Here is a 14,776-nt window from a genome sequence, read left to right as displayed (position 1 = left end):
ATCATTCCACAGGATTTTTTCTGGAGTGCACAGATTTGTTTAGATGTTAAGTTGCATAGCTCAGTCAAAGAATTTTGTTATTAGGAAAAGGGCATTTTCTTTCCTTTTCTTTGGGTGATTGCATAATTAAATCTTCCTGAAGGGGTTTCGTTTGTCAAGACACAGTTTTGATTTTTCTTACTAACAAATTAAAATGACAAATTATCTTGTGACCTATGATAAACTCTCACTGAAACTTGTCTTCCACCATTTCTTTTATTATTTATTTCTTTGGGTACAGATAAAACTGCTTCCAGGACAAAACAGAAATGAGATACTTGACAAGCTTGAATTATTGTAAGCAGTGTTTTCATCTACCATCTATTCTTTCTGGAGATCAGTTATTTTATTAATGATTAAAAATAAAATTTTGACAGGAGATGCTCTAACTTCTGAAGGTCATCAGAGGCCATGTAATTTGCCACATAAAGAGTGTTTTCCTCTTCAGAAATATTCTATTTTACTAACATAGTTGTTTACTTTAAAAGCAATAAAATGCCAGATCACATCATGTCTGACATAACGTTGAAGAAGATTTTTTATGATGTAAAGTTAAGGTAGCTTCGATACAGGTGACTGCAACGCTAAAACTAAGCTTATCTCTGGATTAATAAAAATTCTAAAATATAGAATCTTAATTACATGCTAACTGTGACGTTGTCTTATAATTACAAAAATAAGTTGTTGTGTTAGATACCAAAATAAACTCATGAATTTTTGACAGCTTCTCTGGTGGCGCGCGGTGCATGCTGGGAACAGCTAGTTGGCCTTGGAAACATGGCGTCGCACTGATAGCCTGGTGACTCCCGTTATCTTTTCCAGGCACTGACACAGCGGCTGGGACGCTATCGGAGCTATCTTCATTTAAATTTCCACCGTGAAGTGGGATCTCTAGAGATGCAGTCTTCGTCCTAAGAGCACTGTCTTTTAAACGGTGCGACGTAATAACGGGTTTAGTACCGCTGTCACGCCCACTCTGCTCGGTAACGTTAAAACGATACCGTACGGTAAGTTAGCTCCGCTTCAGCTAACCAAGCCAGTCAGCTAGCAGCCGCTGATAGCATGACAGTAATGTATTATGAGGAGGACCTGCCCCAACTGCTCGTTTACTGCCTGGCTGTCGTCTGTTAGCTTGCAAACTAGCACTACAGTCTGCTCAGTCAGACCCCATCGTGAGATACTACCGCGACACTAACAGCAGTTATGTTATTGTAGATCGCTATCTAGTTGACTAGGGCGTTTCTGTCATTCTGTCTCTGAATTTTTAATGTTCGACCCTTTTGGCATCACTGTTGGAGGAGAGAGCGATGGGCTCCGGGGCTGTGGATTCGTCCCAGTGGCTTTCAGTAAAGGAGGAGACTATATTTCTCCACGACGGACTCATTCGGGTCACAGACTTGGCCGAGCTGCCCAGTGAAATTGGAGTGTCAGAACAGGGGGACACCGAGCAAGAGGTGGGTGAAAGCCATCTCTCACACACGCAAAGAGTTCTATACAGAACACAATCAGGGCATGGTTTGATTTATTTGTTGTGTAAAGAAATGTTTTCACTGTACCCTGCAAATTAAAAAAAAAAAAAAAAATCTCAATGATAACAGCAGCTCAAACGTTTGCAAGTTTCCAGGTTTGCCTGTTATTTACTCACCATCAAGTAGCCCACTGTTAGCAACCTTGTTCCTGTTGCGTTCTTCAAAATAAAGGCGTCATAAATCAACAGATTTAAACGTAACCACTGATGTTACATTGTCCAACGTCAGTAAGATTATATATTTACGAGCACGTTGTTTCTGCTAGTGGCACGTTTAAGTGAAGTCGGAGTTTGTTTTGCTGTTAATATTATTTTCAAGTTGGTTTTATGATTGGAGCATTGAGCACCAAGTTACACAGCTGTATATCAAGTGGAATCACAAGGAGATCACTTATTTTGTGTAGTAAATATGTTTTTTGAACAACAACAAAAAAGTGTGACCACAATTTATTCCTACAAAATGTATTTTTTTCAGTTAACAAAAATGTTCATGTTACACAGTTCTTATTGTATTTTAGTATCTTGTTTAATTTACTTTACCATGTACTGTACTTAATCAGAAAAAAGATAAATGGTTGTCATACCTTCAATTTCTTTTCCCCTTAAACATCTACAAACACTTTTATTTCTGGCTGTGAATGCTGGGTGTATGATTTGCATACATTGCATAACTTCAGAGTCGACTTAGTACCGATTTTGCGGATATGAGATACCCTATGAACTAAAGTCGTTTTAACATAATTTGGTTGAACTGTTCATGTTTGGGATTTCGGAGTGCTTTTTCAAATCGTTGGGGAAAATGTGTTATCCACAAACCGACTTTTATTTTGAATGCATGGAGATGAAACCGGAAGTGTCCTTTATTTTCGATTAGTTTCATTTTACAATATGCTGAAAGAAACTTCGAGCTAACAATGTACATTTACAACCTCGATATTTCGGTACACTGCCTTGTTTAGGAGCTACTGCCAGTGGCATCTATCACTTTGTAGAGAACATAATCCTGTCACATGTTCATGAGCTAATGCAGGGCCTATGTATGCATCCTATGTTTTGAACGAGCTCAATCTTACGTGTGGATGTGGTGAACATAAAGCCTTTTGAAACAAACTAGAGGTCCAGTTTACAATCCTTAATACCCAATCAATTAGGTACTCATTTAACTAGATATGAACTTGATCTTATGATAAAAGTTGGCAATAAATTGTTGCTGAAACTTCAAATGACTAGTTTGTCACACGTCTCCCATGATTTCAACTTATTACTTTGTTCACATTTAGTGCTAATAGTAGTATGAGAACTACTAACGTACTTGCGTTAAATAGTAATAGCTTAAGAATTCTGTTTAGCTGTTCAGCCATCAGCTTTCCAACTGGGAAAACACACAAGCTGCTCTGCTAATTTGCTAAGCAGCATGCATGAATTGACTGTTTAGTGCTTTTATGGTCTGATCATTGCCAGCAGTATTTCTTTACAGATAATGTTACTATGCCAATCACAGTGGTCTACAACAAGGTGCACAGGCTTCCATGATGCTGAAAATACGGAGATATTATTGCATTCAGTTATTCAGCATTTATACAGCATACGTTACATGAATTTGAGGCACAGTACTGCATGCAGAGGATGACTGCGTGAGAGCTGGACTAGTTTATTGTTAAAATGAATGGTAAGAGCATGTTTTGGGGTGAAATTCATTTGGCAGATGCATAATTTCAAGCCTTTTGGAAACGTTAAAGCTGATCACATACGAAACAGAAATAGCATTTAATCTTTTTGTAAGAAAACTAGGACATTCTCTATTTCTTTTTTAAGGGAAAGCTTAGCTAGAGTAAACATTTTATATGGTTTGGAAATCTATTGAATGCAACGTGGCTCTTATCTTACTCCTCCTCCAAACCAAAAAAAACCTTTACTCTTAGTCATTCTTCACATTTCTGGATATCCTTGTCCAGGTTTAAGACTGACTGGGTCAGTTAGTGCTGTTTTCGTAGGTGTCGTGATGCTGACTATTTTTGTCCGCTGGCAGCAATCTTTTTCAGAGCAAGGTGGAGAAAGCCCAGCATACAGTTAAGGGGTGTTACTGTAACATAAGTAGCATTTATGAAGTTGAATCAATATAAATTGTGCCTACTAAATGGTATAATGTTTTTTTTCTCTCTGGTCCATGATCTGTGGGCAGCAGAGTGTAATCAATATCTGAAATGCTGCCTAAGTGCACACGAGGCACATTGTTTCACTTGTGATATGCTATGCCTAATGTGCATTGCTTTCTCTGACCATTAGTCCTAAGACATGTAAGAATGAGTTTATTCTGTTAGGATACCTCATAGCCTCTCCTATTTCTGTAAGATATATTGAGGAGTAAGTGGGCATATTAGTAAGTAAAAGAGTTGGCATATTACAAAAAATTGCCTTCATATAAAATAGCCAAATTTTTATGAAATTGTAGTCAACAAAAGTAGAACAGGGATGCATTTTAAGACTCAAAATTGAAAGAATATCAAAAGGTGAAAGTCTCCTCCTTTCTGCTTCTCCCGTATGTTTGACCTAATTTTCTGTGATTAAATCCTATGTCAGATTTGGAAGATTAAACTGTAATTAACGAAATAATGCAAGGAAAATAAGTTGTCAATCTGGTCTGTTTTTCTGAAAATGGCTGACAACTGTTAATGTAAACTTTTCTCTTCTTTCTTGTCTTCATCACACTTTCTGTCTGTGTCCTTCAGATTCTTACATTTGAGACAAAGAACCACATAGAGCTTGCTGAGCGTCTGCGTGCTGTCTGTGGGAATCAGAGCAATGCGTACGCTCGTCTGCTGGAGTACCGCCTCAATGCTCTGCGTGGCCTGTGGGGGGCGCAACGGCAGCTGGCCTTGGAGGAGCAGCAGGACAGAGAAGGGACCGGAGGGGCTGATGAGGAAACCTTGGCCTTGCTCAAAAGACAGGGTCTGCTCCAGCAACCCGAGCAGGCACCCTTCACTTCCCGGGTCGGTCTGCTGCTGGTCTTTCCCCTTTTGCAGTCCCAAACTCGCAGTGACCCAGCTCTCTGTGGTGTGACCGCAGAGGTGCTGCTCGCCTGCCTCCGGGACTGCCAGCCGCTCAGCCTCAGCAAAGAGCCTGCCGACTGCCTCAATGGCTTGGAGGGGCTGTTGTGCTCCTGGTTGGAAGATGGTGCCCAGGAGTCAGGCCCGCCTCAGGGGCAGTCTCGGTCACAGATTCTACACACTCAGAGACAGAGGGAAAATGCTGCCGCTGCACTTGTGGCGCTAGCATGTGCCAGGTGAGGCCATGCCTTCTGTCCTGCGGGGACATTTTTACATTTCTTAGGATATTTCTGGTCGCTCTTGTAGATGATGTGTTAAACTAATATTATTTAAACTAATTATAATAGCACTTTCTTGAAGGCCTGTTGTTATTAAGTAACTAACAAGAATGAATTGAGGTGTAAAAGCAGTAAAAATGATGTGATTGAAAAAGTCTGAAGTAAAAATACTTCTAAATCTTGGCAGCTTTACTTGGTAGCTTTAGACAACCCTCTAAAGTTCTGCTGCGGTGTATTCTTATTTTATTTGATCTTTTCATACAGAAGAGCAGAAGGTACTTGATTATTTTCATATTTGTGCCTGAACACTGGCCTCTGTAGGTAACAGCTGATCTTGCTTTGTCAGAACCAGAACTCTCCATTCTTTGTTTAGCCTCAGTTGAGGCTGAGAGCTCTTTTGTTATGGGGAACCATCCAGCTGTGGTGCCTTTGCCCCACAGTGGGAGGTAATCAAAGGGCTATCAGCTTTACTCCCACAGACCTCTGACAGCACTGGTTAGTAAGTCAATGTGTAAGATGATTAAGTAACCAAATGGACTGCTTTGCCATGTGCTTCTATATCAGCTGTCGATAAGCTTTCTTACATGGCAAGGCATAAAGAAGGTCACATGCTTGAGGCTGACACATTTATCCGTTTGTTTGTGGAGCTTCAAAACACTGAAACAGTCCATTCTAGTCCATTATATGACAGGATCTTTGTAGAGTGTGCCAGTAGCACCGTCAAAGTACTCACAAGTCAAAATTCTGTTGCTACACATTTGATATGATGAGCTGGAACAATATGTCACCACGTGGTAGCCATTCTTACCATGCTTTTATCAATCCTTGCTTTTGGTGTTTAAAGCTGCTGTGTCACACCTCAGCTGCCTGTGCAGTAGATGATGCTAGAATAAGAATATCTCTTGTGGAATACAGAACTACAAGAAGGTATTCAACCAGTTAAGTTCTGTGACTGATCTGTATTTTAGATTCAGAGAGTCATGGGGCAACGCAATATCTGCATTCTAATGAAAAAGATTCTTGTATTTGGGGTTAAAAACATTTTAATTTGCGTTAAAAGTCTAATCAATAGACATTTGATCGCTCCCATTATTCAAGCAGAGTTATCCTTCCTCTTGCAGCTCCACAAGTATTCAACAATCACTTCTCATACGTCCTGATTAATCTCCCAAACTGTTTTTAGGGGTTCCCTGAAGACCCTGATCCACACAGTCCACCTGTTACAGAAACAAACCGACCTGGGCCAGCTCCCTGTGTCAGATGTCCTTTACAGGTGAGGAAAGCGCTTTGGTTCATCTGATAGAAAATCATTTCTCACTATATCAACTATATCTGTAGCTCTTTAACAAGACAGTGTACTATGTTACATCAGCATGAAAACACTTTGTGTCTCTCCTGTGGAAGACTCTTGCTCCTCGAAGGAGGCCCTGGCTCCCCTTCCTGCCTCTTGGGGGGCAAACACAGTGTGTCCTGGGGTTTTGAGGACATGCTGCCCACACCTGATAATTCTGCTGGAGGAGCAGAGAGTAAAGGTAAAAAAAACATTAAAATCAATTTGTATGATTTTCTTTAAAAAAACAAACAAACTAATCAACAACAATAAAAGTTAGACGGCAGGTTAGAGAGAGTATTACCATGCTTGTCATCATAATGCTTCCCTCCTTCCTAGTTCATTAATTAGCCTCTGGTTTGTTTATAATTCCATTCGTTTAGAGTGCATCTGGTGTCTCAGCCATGATGAAGGGTGTTGAGGACATTGTCACATTTTCGAGTAATCTGACTGTATTGACCCAGAAATAAGCAGACATTTTGTGAAGCTGTCCATGTTGGGTAAAACTAAAGAAAGGAGTTGTGACTGTGATTGGCTTAGGAGGAAAAAAGCAGAAGAGGCTACTGTGATGTCTCAGTCTCCAGCAATCGATCAGCTGACCTTGTAGAATGGTGGAAGCTATACAGGGCATACATCCAGGCGTAGTTACATTTTAAGCTCGCCTTCATCTATCCTCGGTGCTTTTGATCAGATTTCTAAATTTGAAGAAGTGGACATAGGATAGGAGGTGCAACATCTTTTAGCACCCTGGTTTCTCTTCACTAGGTTTTTAATGTGTTATTTTTGTGTTTGTCTTGCAGACACTGACCTAGGGCGCTGTCTAGCTACAGATGGGCTTTATCTATATACCACAAATTCCTCTGGGAGAGGGCTCAGCAAGCTTGGCTCTGGTTTACATGGGACACTGAGGTAATGTGACACTCAGTTTAACGGGCCTGTCTTCATTCGCAGCATTCAGTGAAAAGCAAGAGAAAAAAACAAAAGGAGCATTGAAACACTAAAAATATCTCTTCTTCAGTTATCCATTTAAAGGCAGTAGTGGGGTCACGTACTTTCCTGGACCTTTTGCAGTACACAGTTGCATCCTCTACTGTCTTGACTGACTTCAAAAGGACAAAAATACAGTGTGTGCCCTGCATTTTAAATCCATGCTATGGTATCAAATTACTCGGACTGCAAACAAAAAGCAGCTTTCTTCCCCAAGGTGTTTTTCGAACTCTGAAGGCCCAAAGTTCTTGTTAGTTTTCCTATCACTTCAATAAAAACTTGCAGATGCAGATTGACAGACTTAATTGTATGCTGTCAGTATCCTTGTTTTGTTGATTCAGTACCTCTGAAAAGTAACAATCTGTGGAGAATTAGATTCATACAGTATAAGGATGAAGCCTTGCTTTTCCTCTGCGGCCTTACAGCCGTGAATAACTGCAGCAAGCTGTACTGCTGTGGTCCGATAGCATGGCTGACCATTACCAACCCATGCTGATCACTTCCCTTGTGTTCTACTGATTGTGAGTGTTGACAGTATGACTCGGCATGACAAGTAGCTTGCTGACGCTTCTATTTGAGGACATACTGTCAGTAGTTTGTCATAGTCTGCTCTCATTTAGTTGAATGCTGTGGTTACATCTGTGGATTTGATCCTACAGTCACCACAGAAAGAAAAGTATTTAATACCATGACAAGTAAATTTACAATGAGAGGAGATAGAAGGACTTAAATAGAGGAGCTATGATAAGAATTCCCTTCATTTTAAAAGGTGTAGTGAACGGACAGCTGAAAGGGCAGAGACAGCCACCCTGTGTATGTGAGGCAGGAGAAAGCCATATATAACTTTATTTCTGCAAGGCAGAATATTTCCAAATTATTGTTTACCAGATCACTATTCTCTGCTTTTGAAAGTGAAAGCCGTCAAAGAGCAATTTGGACCCGGTTTCCACGGAAAAGAAAACATTGGGAGCCGCAAATACTTTTTGACATCTAAAATGAAGAGATTGTTTTTTTACCTTTGCGCTTTGTATAAACAACTATATTGTGTTGCTTACGAAATCCAGAAAGTGCTACAGAGAAAATGAAATTTTATTAATGTAATGAACACATTTTGAACATTTTGGACTCGTAAAATAATAATAATAATAATAATAATAAAAAAAAACACGCCGAGTTGAAGGTCTCGTTCTCACAACAAATTAGGCATACTGGTAAGCCACTCCCATCAGAGGTAAATGCAAATGAATCTGCCCAGGCATCATTAAATGTTCTATTTTCTTCAGATATTTTTCTTTTTTTACATTTCTCCATACTGAAAGTCTCAATAAATGCACAGCGTTTTGATGGCCATATACCGGCTTTCGGCGAGTGTGACGCATATTTTGAGCAACTAAAAATAATAAAAATAATAAAATATTTTATTTTAATATTTCAAGATCACAAAAATCTTCCAATTTAGAAATACAATAAAAAAAAAAACTAACACAAATGAAATACACTTCAACTGGAGACTTTTTCATTTATTTTCCTAAGCCTCGCGGTGCCACAGCATAAGAATGAAAGAGCCGCAGGTTGCCGACACTTTGCTCGAGACGTTGCCTTGCAACACAAAAACATGGACTTTTAAATTTTTTATTTTTTATTCATCTGGCAGACGCTTTTATCCAAAGCGACTTACAGGTAGGCAGATAGGGTAAGGGGGTCTTGCCTAAGGAGCCCTACTGGAGGTCGTACCTTTCATGCAGGGGATTTGAACCAAGGTCTCCCACACAAAAGATGGAAATCCTACCACTACACTACCCCAAGCTCAGTAACTCAGGAATAATGCTGGTTCATTGCTGCATTTCCACTTAATCAAGTCAGATAATTCTGATGGGAGCAGTAAAATGAATGTTCTGTGTCTGTGTAGGGGTTTTGTGTATTGTCGAAATGAAGAGTTGGAGCCTGGTTGGGTGGTGTTCAGCAGCGGCCGCCTCCTCCACCGTCCCTCCTCTTTTGATGCCAAGCCTCATCAACTGTGCCAGGTCGTTGACCCCTTCACCCTCCAGGTACTGTCTACTTTCAGTCGTTTATTATAAACTGGTTCTGGCATTATTCTCAAAATCCTACAAAGTGACTCCCACAGAATATTTAAAAGCTAGTCATTTGAATGTTTTATTATGTTTTAATGCAACATTGAAATGATAGGGAATTTATCATGTAATATGAATTAATGTTTTATAAAAACAGCATGCAGCATGAAGGATAGTAATTAACAGAGTATATGTTTGTGTCCGTTGTAAAGTGTGTCTTATGTTCAGTTTAAGGGGTACTTTCTTTCAATCCATTTAGCTTGAAAGTTGTATGAAATACCAAGTTTACTTAAAGCCAACTATAATGTTCACCTTTATATGTTCAGGTGTGCCAGATTGTGCCCATGCCAGCCCACCACTTCCCTGTGGGCAGCAGCATGACCACGCTGCACCTCTGCTCAGATGGAACCTACCTGTACTGGGTCTGGTCCCCAGCAAGTCTCAACGAGAAGACACAGAAGGGACACTCTGTCTTCATGGATGTCTTTCACCTGTCGGTGAGTACTACGTATCCCCCAGTATGATCTCAACTGTACAGTTTTTCTGCATCGCTGCTTAATCGTAGCTTTGTGTTTTCTCTCTCTCTCTCTCTTCCCCAATGGCGCAGAGACAGACAGGGTTGTGTGTTGCAGACGTCTTGCAAGAAAGGGTTATCCTTACTCGCAAAGAGGGCGAGTCTTCCAAATGCTTGAATGAACTTCTCTTGAGTCGAATGTCACGCTTTCGAGCCTCCCATTCTGCCACATTGGCTGCTCTCACAGGCTCTGCCATCACCAACACTGTCAAAGAGGAACAGTCTGGTAATGGTAGAAAACTTTAGATAGAATGTGCACGTTTGTAATGTGCTCTAAGTTTTGATGGCATGGCTTTAATCATATTTCCTTGCGACACTTTGGTGTTTAATTCTTTCATAGCTGTCAACACTAGCTGTGGACTGCCTCTGAAGACGCTGAGAAAGACCCCGATGTATGTGTGTGGAACCTACCTTGTAATGCTGGTTTCACCTCCCGGCGTCTCTGGGAGCTCTGCCACACGCTCCTTATTTGGAGGCACCAGCAGCCTATCCTCACTTAAAAGTAGGTGCACATAAACCGCTTAATCTTCAGCTTTGTTGTCACGCTATGATCTTTTCTTTTTTCTATTTAAGGTTAGAAAAATGAAAAAGGTTAACCGAGCACTTTGCTTATTTTGTAGCTGCTTGTACATGTTCTGTAGAAAGAAAGTGTCATTGAAACACGATGTCTTCAGTAAAGGTTAAGGATTGTCACAGCTATGTTGAATTGTGTAAAAAGAAAGAAAGAAAGACAATTAAAATGCAAAGTTTTGTAATTTGATAGTTAAATGCTCGTATAAAGTGGGAGAATCCCCACTGCTTTGTACTATAATGTCAGCTTGCTGTTTTTTTGTTCAGTTTTAGCCTCCAGCTTGGTCTTTAACCTGGCTGATGGTCAGTTCAGCAGCCGCGCAGACCTCATTGATGCTCCTGGCAGTTCTCTTGGCAGAGGAGCCCAGGTGGCAGGGCTAGGTGAGCTGAATTGTATTCACAGACAGTCATCTCAAGCGGATAGTCCACTTTACTCACATACATCTGTGTAATCTTTGACTTCAAAGGGGCATGTTATGATGCACTGAACAACTTGATCTGGACCTGCTCCAGTGATTACATAGATCAGTGGTGCAATCCGGGGAACCAAGCCTTTCATCATGTGTGCCATAGGCTGGGTGTTAGCCATGTCATCAAAGAACCCAAAGGTAGGCGCAAACAGCACTGACACCACAAGTTGCTCTTTATTTGGTGAATTCAGATGTTTTACCTTCCGCAAAACTTGTCATTCGCAGAGGAAACGGTGGCCACTGGTGAGGTGATCAACCAGGTACTTCATCATGTAGGTGCTATGTGTATCCACCAGCTCAACCTGTTGGCAGCCAGCAGTAACAGCTTGCCCCTGGGAGCCCTGCTGGGTAAACAACATCCCATTGAAGCCCGCCTCCTAAGTAGCATCTGTGATATTATGGAGAAGGCCATGGTGAATGGAGACACTTGCATCATCCGCTGCATTTTGGTGGTGTTCCAGGTCAGTTTCAGACGAAGCTGGGTTGATTTGTGCAAAACTGACTCATTATTTCGATTCATTTTTCAATTTATTAATTTGATCATTTATTTTTTTTTGTCTTTGTTAACCAGGTGGTGTTTAGGTTTTTCAATCCTCAGTTGGAGCAGAATAGGGAGAGCGTGCGTCGCTCAGGTCTACTCCTGTGGCAGTTACTCATGGCTCCGGTAGATCAGATAGGGACAGAGATTCAGAGGGAGGTGTGCCTGGCCATCAGGTATGTCAGGAATTGAAAATAAGCACAGTACACTACTTGTATAGAAAACTAGTTACGATAAAATGTTTCTATCTGTAATAAATTATCCTAGTTATGTTTGCATGGATCTCAACCTGTTCTCTGTCTCTGTAGCTCAGGCCTGAATACTTTGTATCAGGGGGAGACTGAACTCAACAAACTGCTAAAACTGGTTCTAACTGAAGGTGAGGCTAAAAGGCTGAAACAAACTTCCCTTGTTCGGTAACTGTTCTTTTCATGGTATGTTTTGTGTGGAATACTTAGGAGAGAGAAACAGCGGCTTGTCTCAGCTTCGGGACGTCATCCTTACCAACTTTGCAGACCACCTGCAGAAGAATAGATTTGGGAGTGAAGAAGATGACCACTACATGTAAGTGACTGCCCCGTCCCAACAATATCACCTCTTAGTTTAAAAAACGTTTTGCTTCTTTTAGATATGCACTTGTTAAAAAATATCACTCTTTTACAGATTAAATGATGAGCTACTGCGCTATGTCCTTAAGACTGTTGTTCGGGAATCATGCCTCCTCATCACCAAATGTCAGACTGTTGCCAGAGATGACTTCCAGAAGCTGCTCTCCACTGTGCCAGTACGAATATCACCTCAGCAGCACCTAAATGTCATATATGGTGACCAAGATCACATGCTTCGATAGATTTCACTCTTACCAACTTTTAATGGTTTCCCCTCTCTTAAGGTGGTCTCACCTAGTCTGCGCTACCTCATGGCTGTTCAAAATCACCTCCTCAGTAACACCATTCTTATCCGTCCAGATGATAATGATGACAGTGACAGCTCCCTACAAGGGGAAACATTGAAGGTACAGGTAAACACCCCCTTTAACTACCCCTACCTTTTTGTGCACGTGCAGTCTGTGTGTCTGTTTCTGACCAGCTGACTCATCAAACAAATCAAGGGGTTGTAAAAGTTCTACAAGGGTACTACTTACCTTTTATGACATATCACAGATTTAAAGTTACCAGTTAGCTCTGCTGTGTCTAATTAAGCGTTCATTAATGGTGCTCATCAGGGTTCCTGGATGAAAACAGAGCATCCATTGTGTTAAACAACAGCTACAACTTCTAATCTATTGACGTAACAAATAAAATTATGTTCCTACACTTTCCGCGTTGCATGATTGTAATACTTGGAAAATAATGGAGGCAGTGTTACGTAAGTGTGAGCCTGTTCTCTTGTCTTCAGGAACTGCAGAGCAGCATCCTGTCCCTAGCAACGAAAATACTGGTGGGATGTGATGAAGTACTGGAGACCCTGCAACAGGTCACCACAGCGCTGATTAACAGTGACATACTTGACAGAGAGACCAGGTGAACTTTTCATTTATTACTTAGTTTACAGTGTTAGATGAGCAGAGCCAATCTTCTGTGTCAACCTTACCTGAAAACTTTTATTCAGCTTCAAACAGCTAACACTGGCTTTTTAAAACAGAGTAAGAGGAGCAAGAGAAATGATGTGTGGAGGGTTTTTAAAATCACTTTGGCAGATTCCTTATGACACATTATGTTAACGGCTTACTTTTTCCTTATACTACTCTCCTTTAGGTTAAAGGGTTTGGAACAGATCACTAAGGCTACTATGCTTGGGCACCTGCTGCCTGTGTTGCTCACCTCTCTGATGCACCCCAACCTGCAGACACTAACCCTCGCTGATGCCCTCATGCCTCAGTTGGTACAGCTGGTGCTCTATACAAGCCAGGTCTGATATATGTATTTATATTTATTATCGAAAAGACGGTTTTTGCAATAAATCATCCTAATAAGGGGAAAAGCTGTTTTTAAATATTGATTTCTACTCTTTGTTTTCCAGACTGCCCTTTTACTAAAGACTCAGTCTCCGCTTTTCACTGAAGAGCCTCCAGCTGGGAGTGGCTCTCAAGGGCAAGGAGCGAAGTTGTGTGCTGCTGATGACAAGTGAGTTTTCCAAAGACTATCACTGGAATGTTACAAATAGATTCGCAAATTTTCACAATCTTTTTCTATCTTTTTACTGTGTAGTTTACCAATTTGATGAGGCAGTTCTTATTTTTACGTGACTCTGGAACATCATATGGCAGCTTCATTGGAAGGGTCTGTCACAAGCTCACTTTTTTAAATCTAGTCATTCATTTGTATCATTTGAAATAAGAATCCTCGATGAACGTGAAGAGCCAGGTTTCCTGACTGGACTTAAGATTCCTGCTCCGTGGGCTGCTGGGAAAACGGTAGAGACGGTGCATCCTGTGAGGGATAACTACAAATTCAAGGAGACGGTACACATCCCAGGAGCCCGCTGCTTATACCTGCGCTTTGATTCTCGCTGTTCCTCACAGTATGACTATGACAAGGTAACCACAGGGACCCTTTTTTGTGTTTCTTCTACAATATTTGTGCTATTTCCCAAGCATAGCTACTTCTTGTTTGGTTTATGTTTTTTTTTGCTAAGCATATTGTGTGTTATTTTAGTTGGTTATCTATGCTGGCCCCAACACCAACAGTCGTAAAGTAGCAGAGTATGGAGGCAACACACTGGGGTATGGCAGTCGCAGTGTGCTGGGGACAGGATGGCCCAAAGATCTTGTTAAGGTAATGGGAAATGTTTGGCAAAAGTGTACATTTCCTCGCTTAAAGTCCCGTAAGTAAATTTTTTTGTCTTTTATTTCTTTTTTCCAGGTTGAAGGGGACACTGTTACTTTTTCTTTTGAGATGCGAAGTGGACGTGAGCACAACACTCCTGATAAAGCCATGTGGGGGTTCTCCTGCACTGTCAGAGCTCAGGTAAAAAGTGGATGCACCAGCACGTCGCTAACATCTGCTTCCACAATTCACTTACTGGCAGTATGAATGCTAATTTTGAAAACGCGTCTGTTTTTGTTGTCAGGAGTCCTCTGAGGATGTCTCTGGAGGCCTCCCCTTTCTTGCAGATCTCGCTCTGGGTCTGTCAGTGCTGGCTTGCTCAATGCTCCGCATCCTGTACAACGGGCCAGAGGTGACTAGAGAGGAGGACGCGTGCCACGATTTGCTCTGCTCTAAGCTGCTGCAAAGGTGATGCAGCTAAATGGAAATGCCATAAATGTCCCCCAGTCATATGAACAATTCTGTAAAAATGTCATATTCTTTTAATGGTGTGTAGTTGAGCTCAGCAAAGCTGC

The 14,776-nt window shown here is 41.1% G+C and overlaps 1 protein-coding gene across 5 annotated transcripts in view; it reads left to right on the top strand.

The window, feature by feature from the left end:
- Positions 1-785: 785 nt before the first annotated feature.
- LOC140310096 (probable E3 ubiquitin-protein ligase HECTD4) overlaps positions 786-14,776 on the top strand; it is a 35,603-nt gene continuing 21,612 nt past the window's right edge. For 2 of the 5 annotated variants that reach the window (XM_072388252.1, XM_072388253.1), the window contains exons 1-24: positions 786-1,493; positions 4,297-4,850; positions 6,076-6,165; positions 6,297-6,424; positions 7,023-7,131; positions 9,119-9,257; positions 9,608-9,778; positions 9,889-10,087; positions 10,196-10,357; positions 10,693-10,806; positions 10,893-11,033; positions 11,121-11,356; positions 11,467-11,609; positions 11,742-11,812; positions 11,892-11,997; positions 12,097-12,217; positions 12,326-12,454; positions 12,832-12,956; positions 13,191-13,344; positions 13,456-13,559; positions 13,774-13,972; positions 14,091-14,210; positions 14,298-14,402; positions 14,506-14,669. In XM_072388252.1, coding sequence (XP_072244353.1) covers positions 1,347-1,493; positions 4,297-4,850; positions 6,076-6,165; positions 6,297-6,424; positions 7,023-7,131; positions 9,119-9,257; positions 9,608-9,778; positions 9,889-10,087; positions 10,196-10,357; positions 10,693-10,806; positions 10,893-11,033; positions 11,121-11,356; positions 11,467-11,609; positions 11,742-11,812; positions 11,892-11,997; positions 12,097-12,217; positions 12,326-12,454; positions 12,832-12,956; positions 13,191-13,344; positions 13,456-13,559; positions 13,774-13,972; positions 14,091-14,210; positions 14,298-14,402; positions 14,506-14,669 — 3,731 coding nt within the window. In that variant the 5' untranslated portion in view covers positions 786-1,346. The remainder of the gene's footprint in view (positions 1,494-4,296; positions 4,851-6,075; positions 6,166-6,296; positions 6,425-7,022; positions 7,132-9,118; positions 9,258-9,607; positions 9,779-9,888; positions 10,088-10,195; positions 10,358-10,692; positions 10,807-10,892; positions 11,034-11,120; positions 11,357-11,466; positions 11,610-11,741; positions 11,813-11,891; positions 11,998-12,096; positions 12,218-12,325; positions 12,455-12,831; positions 12,957-13,190; positions 13,345-13,455; positions 13,560-13,773; positions 13,973-14,090; positions 14,211-14,297; positions 14,403-14,505; positions 14,670-14,776) is intronic. The other 3 variants (XM_072388256.1, XM_072388254.1, XM_072388255.1) reach the window with 3 other exon arrangements.

Source organism: Leuresthes tenuis, unplaced genomic scaffold, assembly GCF_036924035.1.
Source record: "Leuresthes tenuis unplaced genomic scaffold, fLeuTen1.0.hap1 SCAF_6, whole genome shotgun sequence".
Classification (NCBI taxonomy): domain Eukaryota; kingdom Metazoa; phylum Chordata; class Actinopteri; order Atheriniformes; family Atherinopsidae; genus Leuresthes; species Leuresthes tenuis.
This window is presented reverse-complemented; position numbering and strand designations above follow the sequence as displayed.